Source organism: Halichoerus grypus, chromosome 4, assembly GCF_964656455.1.
Source record: "Halichoerus grypus chromosome 4, mHalGry1.hap1.1, whole genome shotgun sequence".
Lineage (NCBI taxonomy): Eukaryota > Metazoa > Chordata > Mammalia > Carnivora > Phocidae > Halichoerus > Halichoerus grypus.
The window spans coordinates 14,940,360-14,952,745 of record NC_135715.1 but is presented as its reverse complement, the minus strand read 5'-3'; the positions used below and the strand labels follow the sequence as shown (position 1 = coordinate 14,952,745).

General features: G+C 41.9%; 1 protein-coding gene and 1 non-coding gene across 2 annotated transcripts in view; one reads left to right on the top strand and one right to left on the bottom strand.

Annotated features, from left to right (window-relative positions):
- Positions 1-1,515: 1,515 nt before the first annotated feature.
- Positions 1,516-1,588, bottom strand: TRNAK-CUU (transfer RNA lysine (anticodon CUU)). Its single transcript has one exon. It is a non-coding gene; the product is annotated as a tRNA-Lys (tRNA).
- Positions 1,589-6,956: 5,368 nt separating this feature from the next.
- Positions 6,957-12,386, top strand: part of CLDN10 (claudin 10) — a 104,495-nt gene continuing 99,065 nt past the window's right edge. Inside the window, exon 1 of the mRNA XM_078069959.1 lies at positions 6,957-7,170. Within this exon, the coding sequence (XP_077926085.1) occupies positions 6,957-7,170 (214 nt within the window). The remainder of the gene's footprint in view (positions 7,171-12,386) is intronic.

The following is a 12,386-nucleotide window of genomic DNA, read 5'->3' as shown; positions in this document are numbered from 1 at the left end:
GCCCTCTGCTGGTCACTGCTGCGTGGTGCGGGGACCACCGGTCCAGGTCTCGCTTCAGCCAGCCCCTTTGAGCTCCAGGTGCCGACCAGTCTCCTCCGGCAAGAATTAACTTCTTTTTGCAGGCGGGTGGCAGTGTGAGGGGAAGTAGGGTAGGAAGAGGAAATTTGCTGGGCCTGTGACAGGAGATTGTTTGACTGTGAAAAATAGGAATTCATTCCGTTTCTTTCACCCTCCCCCATCCCAATAAAAGCTGAAAACCTGGAACCATTTGGTTCCCCCGGGCTGAGGGGATTCTCAGGACCCAGGGCATTCAGTGCTAAAACGTAGACGGTCTGGGCAAACCAAAAGGGTTGGTTGATAACTTTAATCTCCATATCCTCATTTTTCTAGGAATAATCATAATAACAGTAGTGATGTCTGTTTAGCACTTTCTCTGTGCTCTACACGTATTATGTCATAATCCTCAAACCAACTTAGGAAGGAGGTATTTGTGATATCATAAAATTTATTAGCCTGGAAGAGATCACGGATTCCACCCTCTCACTACCTTTCAATCACAGCTGGGTCCACAACATTTAACTGACAGCCCTCCAGGTGTTTGTGATGTAAACTGGCTATTTCTAATGCTTCTGACTTTGTAGACTTAATGCTTCCCCTTTTATTTTTCTAAGATTAATTACAATGGACTCTTCCCCCCCCCCCCCCGCAATTACCCTCTGAATTCCAGGAAGCTTTAAAAAATGATCAAATAACTTTTTTTTTTTTTTTAAGATTTTTATTTATTTGACAGCACAGAGGGAGAGAGAGGGAGAAGCAGGCTCCCTGCTGAGCAAGGAGCCGGATGTGGGACTCGATCTAGGACGCTGGGATCATGAACCGAGCCAAAGGCAGCCGCTTAACTGACTGAGCCACCCAGGCAACCCGATCAAAGAACATTTAAAATTTAGTGTCTCTTAGTAATTTTAACAATGGGGCAGTGAACAAAATTTGGTTGAATTTTTCCAGAAAAATAATTTCTTCCTTTCTCCCCAGGGGAAGGTAAGCTAAAAAAGCAGTCCTATGCTCAAAACACTTGCAGACTCATTCGGGTGGTGTATCTAACTCACTCAGTTCCAACTGAGCCACGCAGGAGCCCCTCTAGCTGAAATCTTATTTAATGATATAAGAAAATAGGTGGTGGTGGGGGGTGTTTGGGTGGTTTTTCATTTTTAATTGCTAGATTTTCATCTTAAATGTAGAATTAGGCATATCTTTTCTGGGAATTTAACTCACAGTGTGATGAAGAAAAATATAATGTACTCAAAAAGGAGTTTATCAATCTTATTTTTTTCAAGAGAGCTCTTTCCACTAAAAACATGCAACTAATTTCCAAAAGAAGCTAAATATGAATTGAGATTAGGTAGCACAGCAAAATTTGCACAAGTCTGAAATTCCAGGATTCCCCTCATTTGGGATGGATTCATTTATTGTTATTTCCTGATAGGGTATTTGATATTTTTTTTGAAGTAATGTTTATGCCCAACATGGGGCTCAAACCCATGACCCTGAGATCAAGAGTCACATGCTCTACCGACTGAGCCAGCCAGGTGCCCCAGGTTATTTGATTTTTGGAGACCTTTTTAAACATAAGTGTTTCTTTTATAACATTTGGTGACTTTTATTTCTGGCATAGGGTGGATTAGATATCCTATATAACCTTCTGAAAACAAAACACCTACAGTTGCTAGAAAAAACACTTGAAAAATATTTTTAAATGCATACCTGAGCTGGTAAGGAAACAAAGGAAATCTTTAGAGGCCAAAAAATGGAGAGAAAGCACAAATACAGAAAGGCAAGCCAGCTTTGAGGCCAGTGGCTACTCTGAAGGATCCCTGGTCACTGAGATTTTAATTCTCAATTGGCCATAACTGGGGATCCTAGTCCTATGCAACACTGTAGTCTGGATCAGAGAACTCTGCATAAAGTTGTTCCCACCCCAAAGTAATAACTGCAGAGGGCAAAATTAAAAAGCACTGTTTCACCACCCCCATCACCATCTCCATCACTGCCCTCCTGGGTCATGGTAAGGGAACATCCTGTCTCCACCGTGGATCTGAGTATAGGTAACAAAGAAGTTACCTGAGAATTCCTAACCACAAGCCGACTTTCACTTGGGTGTAGGGCTAGAATTCACACTAACTGGATGGCTAGTAAAAGATGATAATTTAAAGTAGTCCTGGGGCCATGGGTGGCTCATGGTTTAAGCATCTGCCTTCGCCTCAGGTTATGATCTCAGGGTCCTGGGATCCAGCCCCATATCAGGCTCCCTGCTCAGCGGGGAGCCTGCTTCTCCCTCTGCCTCTGCCTGCCACTCCCCTTGTTTGTGCTCCCCACCCCCTTTACCAAATAAATAAAATCTTGGAAAAAAAAAAATAAAGTAGTCCTGGGTTGGGGCACCTGGGTGGCTCAGTTGGTTAAGTGTCTGCCTTCGGCTCAGGTCATGGTCCTGGAGTCCTGGGATGGAGCCCCAAGTTGGACTCCCTGCTCAGTGGGGAGCCTGCTTCTCCCTCTCCCTGTGCTCCTGCCCCCGCTCATGTGCACTCTCTCTCTCTCTCTCAAATAAATATATAAAATCTTAAAAGTAGTCCTGGGTTGATAGCTCACCTAAACAACAGGCAGAAGCAAATATAAATTCTATCTGGGGGAACGAATATCCAACTCAGGCCTCAAAACATTTCCATGAAAAAGTTGCCAGGAACATGAGCTTACAATCACAAATTACAAAGCACGTGTTTTGACTACCATGAGTGACAGGCTCAGTAGAAAAAAAGATCAACCTGCAAAAACTATAGATATGAGAATAATGAGATATAGAATATAAATTAAGTATCTTTAATACTTAAAAACCAAACAAAATAGGGCATCTGAATTATGACTAAAGAACAAGAGATTAGAAAAAAGAAACAGGAAGATACAAAAAAGGATAACATAGAAACTCTAGACTTTTTTTTAAGGATAGTACTAGAAATTAGAACCTCTGGATGGGTTAACAGCAAATTACATGCAGCATGGAGAGATAAAGTAGTTAAAAATATCAAAGAGAAATTAAGAAATGGGACAAACAAAAAAAAATCTTATCAGAGTTACAGAAGGAGATAAAGAATAGTGGCAGAAGTAACATCTGCAGAAGGAAGAGATCAAGAGTTTTCCAGAATTGATGAAAGATATCAATCATTAGATTTAAGAAGTTCAGTAAATCCCACAGGAGATTACCAAAAAATTCATACTTAGAAAGTCAAAGCAAAACTACCAAAACCAAAGAGAATCTTAGAATCAGCCAAAGAGAAAACATGAATTAATCTATAAAGAAATGACAAACTCAATTCTTGATTTCTCTACAGAAAAATGGAAGCCAGATGAAAATGGCATTATATCTTCAAAGTTCTGAGTCAAAATAATTGTCAACTTATAACCGTATACCCAGAAAAATTATCTACCAAAATCAAGCACAGAAGAAATATATTATCTGACAAACAAAAAACTAAGGTAACTACCAACAGCCCCTCACTAAGGAAACCTCCCAAGGATAGACCTTAGGAAGGAGAAAAACAGTAAACTCACAAGGAAGTTTTGAGAAGCAAAATGGATTAGCAAGCAAAAAAAGAAAAATGACAGTATACAGTAATAATAATAAGAGTGGGGCTAACATTTGTAGAGATAAAACTCTAATTTATGGGACTAAAAATCAAACAACATAGAAATAAAGTAATAACATAGGCCAGAAGAGGAGTTATTAATGTTGAAACATCTTAAGGTCCTTATATTATTCAGGAGAGTAAAGACAATGATTGATTTTATTTATTAAGTTATGTATGCACTAAAATTTCTAGAGTAACTATTAAACAGTACAAATAATGTGTAACTTCCAATTTAATAGAGTGGAAAAATTGAAATGTAGAAAAAACTAAAAAAAATGCAAGAAAGAAGAAAAACGATATGTACAGTTGACATTTGAACAAGGGTTTGAACTAAGCAGGTCCACTTACATGTGGAGTTTTTTTTATTTGTAAATACAGTGCAGTATTGTAAATGTATTTTCTCTTCCTCATGATTTTACTAATAACACTTTCTTTTCTCTAGCTTACTTTATTGTAAGAATACAGTATATGAGGGGCGCCTGGGTGGCTCAGTCGTTAAGCGTCTGATCCCAGGGTCCTGGGATGGAGCTCCACATCGGACTCCCTGTTCAGCGGGAAGCCTGCTTCTCTCTCTCCCACTCCCCCTGCTATGTTCCCTCTCTCGCTGTGTCTCTGTCAAATAAATAAAATAAAATCTTAAAAAAAATAATCATGTTAGATATAATAGGTGTTAGAATGAGTCCTAAGTTTAAGAATAAATCTCGCATGGGGCACCCGGCTGGCTCAGTTGGTGGAACACGTGGCTCTTGATCTCAGGGTTGTAGGTTTGAGCCCCACGGTGGGTGTAGCGATTACTTAAAAATAAAATCTTTTTTTTTTTTTTTAAAGAATTTATCTGAGAGAGAGACACAGCGAGAGAGGGAACACAAGCAGGGGGAGTGGGAGAGGGAGGGAGAGGGAGAAGCAGGCTTCCTGCTGAGCAGGGAGCCCGATGCAGGGCTCAATCCCAGGACCCTGGGATCATGACCTGAGCCGAAGACAGACGCTTAACGACTGAGCCACCCAGGCGCCCCTTAAAAATAAAATCTTAAAAAAAAAAAAAAATCTAGCAAAAAAATGTAACAAGACTTAAAGTATATAACTTTACTGAAAGACATTAAAAATGGGTTAAATGAAGAGACATATGATACTGGGAGGAAGACTCCACTTTATAAAGTTATTTACTTTCCTCCAACAAACATCCCAGTATGTATATGTATAACTTGATAAGCTTATTCTAAAATATGAAAGGAACAGCAAAGAGCCAAAAAAAAAAAAAAGTCTCACTCTTGAAAAAGAAGAGCAAAGTAAGAAACATTAACAAGATCTCAAGAAACATTTATAGAATTAGAGTAATTAAGAGAGTATTGCATGGGTGCAGGAACAGATAAGAGATAGATGGAACAGATTAGAGAATCCATAAACAGACCATGCAAATATTGATATCTGATATGACTACCAACGAGTAGGGAAACATGGGACTATTTAGTAGGGACAGAGAAACTGGGTTCCCATATTAAAAAATGAAATAGGTCCTAAATCGTAAAACAGAAAAATCAATTCTGGATGATTTAAGAACTTAAATGTAAAAAAGCTAAAACTTTGAAATAGGAGTAGAGGGTAATGTATTTATTATCTCTGAGGGGGATTTCTTAAGATCTCAAAAGTACAAATCATTTAATAAAAGCTTGATAAATTCGACTACATTAAAATTCAGAGTCTTTATCAAGTAGCCAAATAAAAGACAAACCACAAACTGGGGGAAGATATTTGCAACATGAATAATCAATAAAAGATTACTATCCAGGGACGCCTAGGTGGCTCAGTTGGTTAAGTGTCTGACTTTGGCTCAGGTCATGATATCAGGGTCCTGGAATTGCTCCCGCTAAGCCTGAAGTCTTTCTCCCTCTCCCTCTGCCCTTCCCCCACTCCCCCACTCATGCTCTTGCTCTCGCTCTAATAAGTAAAATCTTTTTAAAAAAAAAAGATTACTAGCCAGGATATATATAGAACTAAAAATAAATTATAGGGGCGCCTGGGTGACTTAGTCGGTTAAGCATCTGTCTTCAGCTCAGGTCATGATCCCGGGGTCCTGGGATCGAGCCCCACATCCGGCTCCCTGTTCAGCAGGGAATCTGCTTCTCCTTCTCCCTCTCCCTGCTGTTCTCCTGGCTTGTGCTCTCTCTCTTTCTGTCAAGTAAATAAATAAAGTCTTAAAAAGAAATAAATTATAAAAAAGTCAAGCAACTCAGTGGATTCCATGAGCAAAAGCTACAAATGTCATACAATGAACCAAGAAATACATGACAATATGCTCAGCTTCATTATTAATCAGCAAATACAAAAGTCATCATAATGTGATACCTTCACACTCATCAGAGTGGCCAACCCCCCCCAAAAACCCCAGCAATTCTAAGAACACCCCAATATCACATGTTATGAAGTGAGGCAATGGGGACTCACCCACTGGTAGTGGGATGGCAACCTGCTAGAACTTCTTAGTAGGGCAATTTAGTATTGTCCATAAAGTGGGAGGAGCAGTTCCTACTTATTTCCTACTTCCTGGCAGTTCTGTTTCTAAGATTACCCTGGAGAAACTCTCACGCAGATGCACAGAGAGAAATGCCTGAGAACCTTTACGGCTGTTCCAACTGCTATCACGGGGAGGTGGGTGGGGGCAGGGGAGAAGCAACACAAATGTTCATTTCCAGGAAAATGGATAGATTGTAGTAGATCCGTTTAACAAAGTACTATATCTCAGCTGTAATATTTAATGAATGACAACTACATTCTTGAACACAGATGAATCTCATGGACATAATGTTGTGTGAAAAAACAAGGTTAGAGAATACCTGCAAGATTCCATTTATATAGATCCAGAGGCATGCGAGACTAAAGCAATTGGTCAAATAAGCCTTCACTGTTACTGTATAATTTGTACTTTGTAATATCTGGTTGTTGCATGGTTCGTTAAGCTTCAGGCTAACAGAAAATTAAGCATTAACTATGGTGCCAGGGGAAAAAAAATCTGCGAAGTCAAAACCTTTAAAATCCATCTACAAAATTTTAGTAAATCTCCGTGTAGGAAATTAGAAAGATCATCTTAGGCGATCTTTAAAATGCCATCGGTAAATCAGACTTCATCCTGAACCCCGCCCTTCCGCAGGCCATCCGAGCATGAAATGCGGTCCCCTATGTGCGTTAACTTGCCGTGACACCTGTCCGAGCGCCAGTCGCCTGCTGCATGCCTAGCCCACCAAAGCGTTCTGTCTGGACGGTGTCACTGGAGAAGGCAGAGACATGTCCAGGGCGCAGATCTCAGCTCTGGTGTTTGGCGTTGGAGGGTTTGGAGCTCTCGTCGCGGCCACCGCCTCCAATGAGTGGAAAGTGACCACCCGAGCATCATCGGTGATAACGGCCACTTGGGTTTACCAGGGTCTGTGGATGAACTGCGCAGGTAACGCGTTGGGTTCTTTCCATTGCCGACCGCACTTTACTATCTTCAAAGTAGAAGGTAAATATAATGGCTTTGTTTGGGGTGGAAGTAAAATGTCAACTTTTCCCCTCACTATGCCGAAGCAGCTGCATACAGTGGGCTGTTAACTCTGTAAAGACGGAGTGTTTCATTAAAGTGCCAGGAATGGCTTAGGAGGGATGACGTGTCAGAATGTGGGCTGAAAGAATGAAATCATGTATTTCATATGGCAGAGGAAAGTTAATAATTTCATGGATCTTTTACAAATACTTAATGCAAATGATAGACTCCAAGGGACAGGGCAGAAGTGACTGTTTTATTTATTTTTAAAGATTTATTTATTTTAGAGAGAGAGTGAGTGCACACAGGAGGGGGAGTGCAGAGGGAGAGAGAGAGAATCTCAAGCAGACTCCCCGCTGAGCGCGGAGCCTGACATGGGGCTCAGTCTCATCACCCTGAGATCATGAGCTGAGGTGAAATCCAGAGTCAGCTGCTTAACTGACTCAGCCCCCCAGGTGCCCCCCAGAAGTGACTGTTTTAAAAGATAGTTTCAATTTGTCTCACATCATGAGAAATCTTTTATACACAGGTTATCCCATGATCCTATATTTCCTTGGGCCGTCTGAGCATGAAGTACATACACAGATGCATAGGTGTATATTCATGTATATATTTAGGATGATAGAAGCATATGACAAGGACAGTGCTGAGGAAAAATTCCGTTTACAGAGGGGTTTCTATTTTTTTAAATCATATTTAATGATAAGATAGCAGAGCAAGAATTTAAAAAGTAGCTAAGTGAAAGAAAATGCCCATGAACTTTGCCTTTTTGTTACTTGGTTTTATTTAAAAAAAAATATATGTAAGCAAGCTTTCATCGTTATGCATGTTAGAAACTCTATTACAAGTATATGTATCTTAGGGAATTTTTTTTCTTTAAAGGCATTTTCATACCTCAGGATACCTCCAGGGAAACAACTACTTGCTTTTATGTCATTTTAAGAATCACTATCTGCCTCTGCTTTCTGCCTATTTAATGCGTTTACAAATCTGCCGTAAGTTGTGGGTTTATTATGTTAAATATTGCCCATTGGTATTTTATAAAATGTAGTCTTTTCGCCACCAAATGGCAAAACTGTACCTTGGCCCCAGTAAAGAAAACGAAAGAAAATTTTAACTAGGAAGTTACTAAAGCATAATATTTTATGGGATTTTGTGTCAAGTATTCACGTCATTAGTGCACAATTCGTGCCAAAGGATAAAGAGAGAATGCTTAGTTAAAGCCAGGAGAATTCTAATGATAATCAACGGAAATGTTCAGGCTTGGGTAGCCCACTTAGGTGCTCAAATAACGAACTTTCCTAAGCACCCATTTGAAGAACCAATGCTATATTTCTTTTCAGTCCCAACTTGTAAACTTACTTTGGGCTATTTCAGAATTGCTCCTTCTCCTCTGGAAGGTTTCGCTAGGCACAAGGGGAAACTGTAGAAGGAGAAGAGGGTTGTGGGTACCACTGGTGTCCTTCTGCACATCTCTGGGGTTCTTCTCTCTCCATGGCCCCCTGTGTCCACTCCCATCTTGGGCAGCAAGTAGAAGATATGTCACATGGGTAAGTGTAGTTCTTTGTTCTTTACTGGGTTCATCTTTTTTTTTTTTTTTTTAAGGAGAAATTTTTTTTAAGATTTTATTTTTAAGTAATCTCCACACCCAATGTGGGGCTCAAACCCACAACCCTGAGATCAAGAGTTACATGCTCTACTGACTGAGCCAGCCAGGCACCCCTACTGGGTTCATCTTTTTTTTTTAATATTCTTTTTTTTTTTTTTTTTAAGATTTTATTTATTTGACAGAGAGACAGCAAGAGCAGAAACACAAGCAGAGGGGCGCCTGGGTGGCTCAGATGGTTAAGTGTCTGCCTTCGGCTCAGGTCGTGATCCCAGGGTCCTGGGATCGAGCCCCCCATTGGGCTCCTGGCTCAACGGGGAGCCTGCTTCTCCCTCTGCCTCTGCCTCTCCCCCTGCTCATGCTCTCTCTCTATCTCTGTGTCTCAAATGAATAAATAAAATCTTAAAAAAAAAAAAAAAAAAGAAACACAAGCAGGGGGAGAGGGAGAGGGAGAAGCAGGCTTCCCGCAGAGCAGGGAGCCCGTTGCGGGGCTCGATCCCAGGACCCTGGGATCACGACCTGGGTCAAAGGCAGATGCTTAACTGACTGAGCCACCCAACGCCCCTGGGTTCATCCTTTTATTTATTTATTTATTTATTTATTTATTTATTTTTAAAGATTTTATTTATTTGAGTGACAGAGACCGCACAGGTGGGGAGGAGAGGGAGAAGCATGTTCCCTGCTGAGCAAGGAGCCCGATGCAGGACTTGATCCCAGGACCCTGGGATCATGACCTGAGCCGAAGGCAGACGCTTAACCGACTGAGCCACTCAGGCGCTCCGGGCTCATCCTTTTAAAAAGTATTTTGTCTTATTACCCTTTACTCCATATTCCTTAGTGAAACCCAGTTATTTGAAAAATTAACATTCAACCTTAGCTCCAAAGTGGGTTAAAGGACCGTGGTAGATTTCCGTATGACTCCAGTAGCTACTTCCCCAAATGCATCTTAGAAAACAGGGAGTAAGATGTTACAGTTACTATATAGTTCATGGTGGCCGAAATAATCTTCCCCCCTTAAAATTTTATCCCCCGGATTCTGCTTTTCTATATTAAAGATAATGTGTTCTCTATCTGCTATGTACCCTGCACATGAAACGTAATTTAAAAAACATGGTCCACTGACAACGCTTTGATTAGAACATGTAAAATTAACATAATCTCTCCCCATTCCTCATCCTGAATCAAAATCTTTATAAAATAAACAAGTTGCTACAGAAATCTATTTTCAATATCAGGAACACTGATTCATGTTTCCAAAGGAAACGGGCGCTCACATCCTTATTCACGTGGAGTCATTGCTGCCGATGCTGGTGGCTTTTCCTTTACTCCTGTTGGAAAACAGAACAGTGGGGGTGTTGGGGAAGGCTCGATGCCAGCAGGCTCTCCGACATCACAATAATTCCACAGCGAGAACAGAACTCAGAAGCCAGTGAGGAATGAAAATGGGTATATCGTGTTGTAAAAGAATGAACTATTTAAGCCTACAATGTCGATTTGAGACAAATCTTCTTAGACTTAGATCCGATTAAGCCTCCTTTAAGAAAGAAAAACAGAGCCAGGGTGTTTGTTGGTCTGTTTTTTGCCTTGCTGGTTACACAACCTCGCTGCCGGAGTCCTACCTTCTTGTTTCGACCCCCTCAGATGTCCCAGTGTAGCTGCGGCGTTTTAGGGACTCACGTGGGTTAATAGTGACTACAGCCTTTAAAGATCGGATGTGAGCCAGTGCTTCTCTGGACAAGAGCATTTACAGTTATGGTGAAAAATACAGGCCCTCTTTGACTATAGTTCTGTGGAATGAATTGGAGGAAAATACGCCAGGGATACGTGTAATTCCATCCCCATCGTGGCTGGCCTGCTGCTTGACTCAACTTCAAAAGCCCATCACTGTCTTGAGGTGCAGTATCCACCATAGGCTGCTTCTCTAGTTCTGTCATGTTTTGTCCCTCTCTCATGTCACTGTTAATAGCGGTATTTCAACTATGAAAGCCAAGCATCTCTCCGGGAGGGAAGCAGTCATTTCTGACAGGAAAGTCTCAGTCCAGAAAGCGTTGCTACAAGGAGGGACTGCAGGGCATTGTGGTCACCTTGAAGACAGGGACCCGGACCGTGGGGTTCTCCTTGAGCTCCTGGCACACAGGGGGGCTCTGGATAGATATTTGCAACATGGCTGAACAACAAAATAATGAAGGAGACAATGGTTCCTGATGAGGGCAAAATTGTACTCGTGGAGAAAGGCCAGAGCGGCATGAATGGAGTGATTTAGGACATGTACTCAGGCAACAAAAAGGAAGATCACTGAATTGCAATTCAGCGGACCGAACTTCAAACTCTCTTTTTTTTTTTTTTTTTTTTAAGATTTTACTTATTTATTTGACAGAGAGAGAGCACAAGCAGGGGGAGTGGGAGAGGGAGAAGCAGGCTCTCTGCTAAACAGGGAGCCCAACGTGGGGCTCAATCCCCGGACCCTGGGATCATGACCTGAGCTGAAGGCAGATGCTTAACCGACAGAGCCACCCAGGTGCCCCAAACTCTGACTCTTTTATTAACTAGCTGCCAAGACCTTGACTTTGCAAATGAATCTCCCTGTGTCTCATTCATAAATTTCTTTCTCCGTAAATTGAGAGAGCTGGACTCCAAGAGTCCTTTTTAAAAAAATTCTTTTTAAAGATTTTATTTATTTGACAGAGAGATATAGCGAGAGAGGGAACACAAGCAGGGGGAGTGGGAGAGGGAGAGGCAGGCTTCCCACTGAGCAGGGAGCCTCACAGGCTCAATCCGGGACGCTGGGATCATGACCTGAGCCGAAGGCAGACGCTTAACGACTGAGCCACCCAAGCGCCCCTCCAAGAGTCCTTGAAGTATCTTTCAACCTGAAGTTCAATTGCAGGGCTTTGCAAAGCTTCACCACCTCAGGGTAGTTCAAAGAAGAATTCCGGCTGTAAAAGTTCCCTTAACATAATTGCTCATGAGATTAGTCCTTCTTTTTCTCCTGTTATCTATTATCTTAGCTGGCTTCCTGTGTTCCTGCTTAGAATCTTATCTGCATCTGGGTGGAGATAGGCTTAAAGACCTCAAATGACTCAATGAGTAATGACCAAGTAAAGGTCATGAATGAAATCAAACATTATTTTGGAAGCTGGCAGTCAAATGATGCTGGCTGCCTATAGGAGCATGAACCTTCTTCTGTCCTCCCTACATATCTCCTCCACCTCTCTCCCCCCATCCCCTTAACAGCCATGCCATAAGAATGGGGTAAAGAGGGCACCTGGGTGGCCCAGTTGGTTGGGCGACTGCCTTCGGCTCAGGTCATGATCCTGGAGTCCCGGGATCGAGTCCCACATCGGGCTCCCTGCTCGGCAGGGAATCTGCTTCTCCCTCTGACGCTCCCCCCTCTCATACTCTATCTCATTCTCTCTCTCAAATAAATAAAATCTTTAAAAAAAAAAAAAAAAAAGAATGGGGATAAAGAGGGTGCCTGGGTGGCTCAGTCGGTTAAGCGTCTGCCTTCGGCTCAGGTCATGATCCCAGGGTCGTGGGATCGAGTCCCGCATTGGGCTCCTTGCTCAGCGGGGAGCCTGCTTCTCCCTCT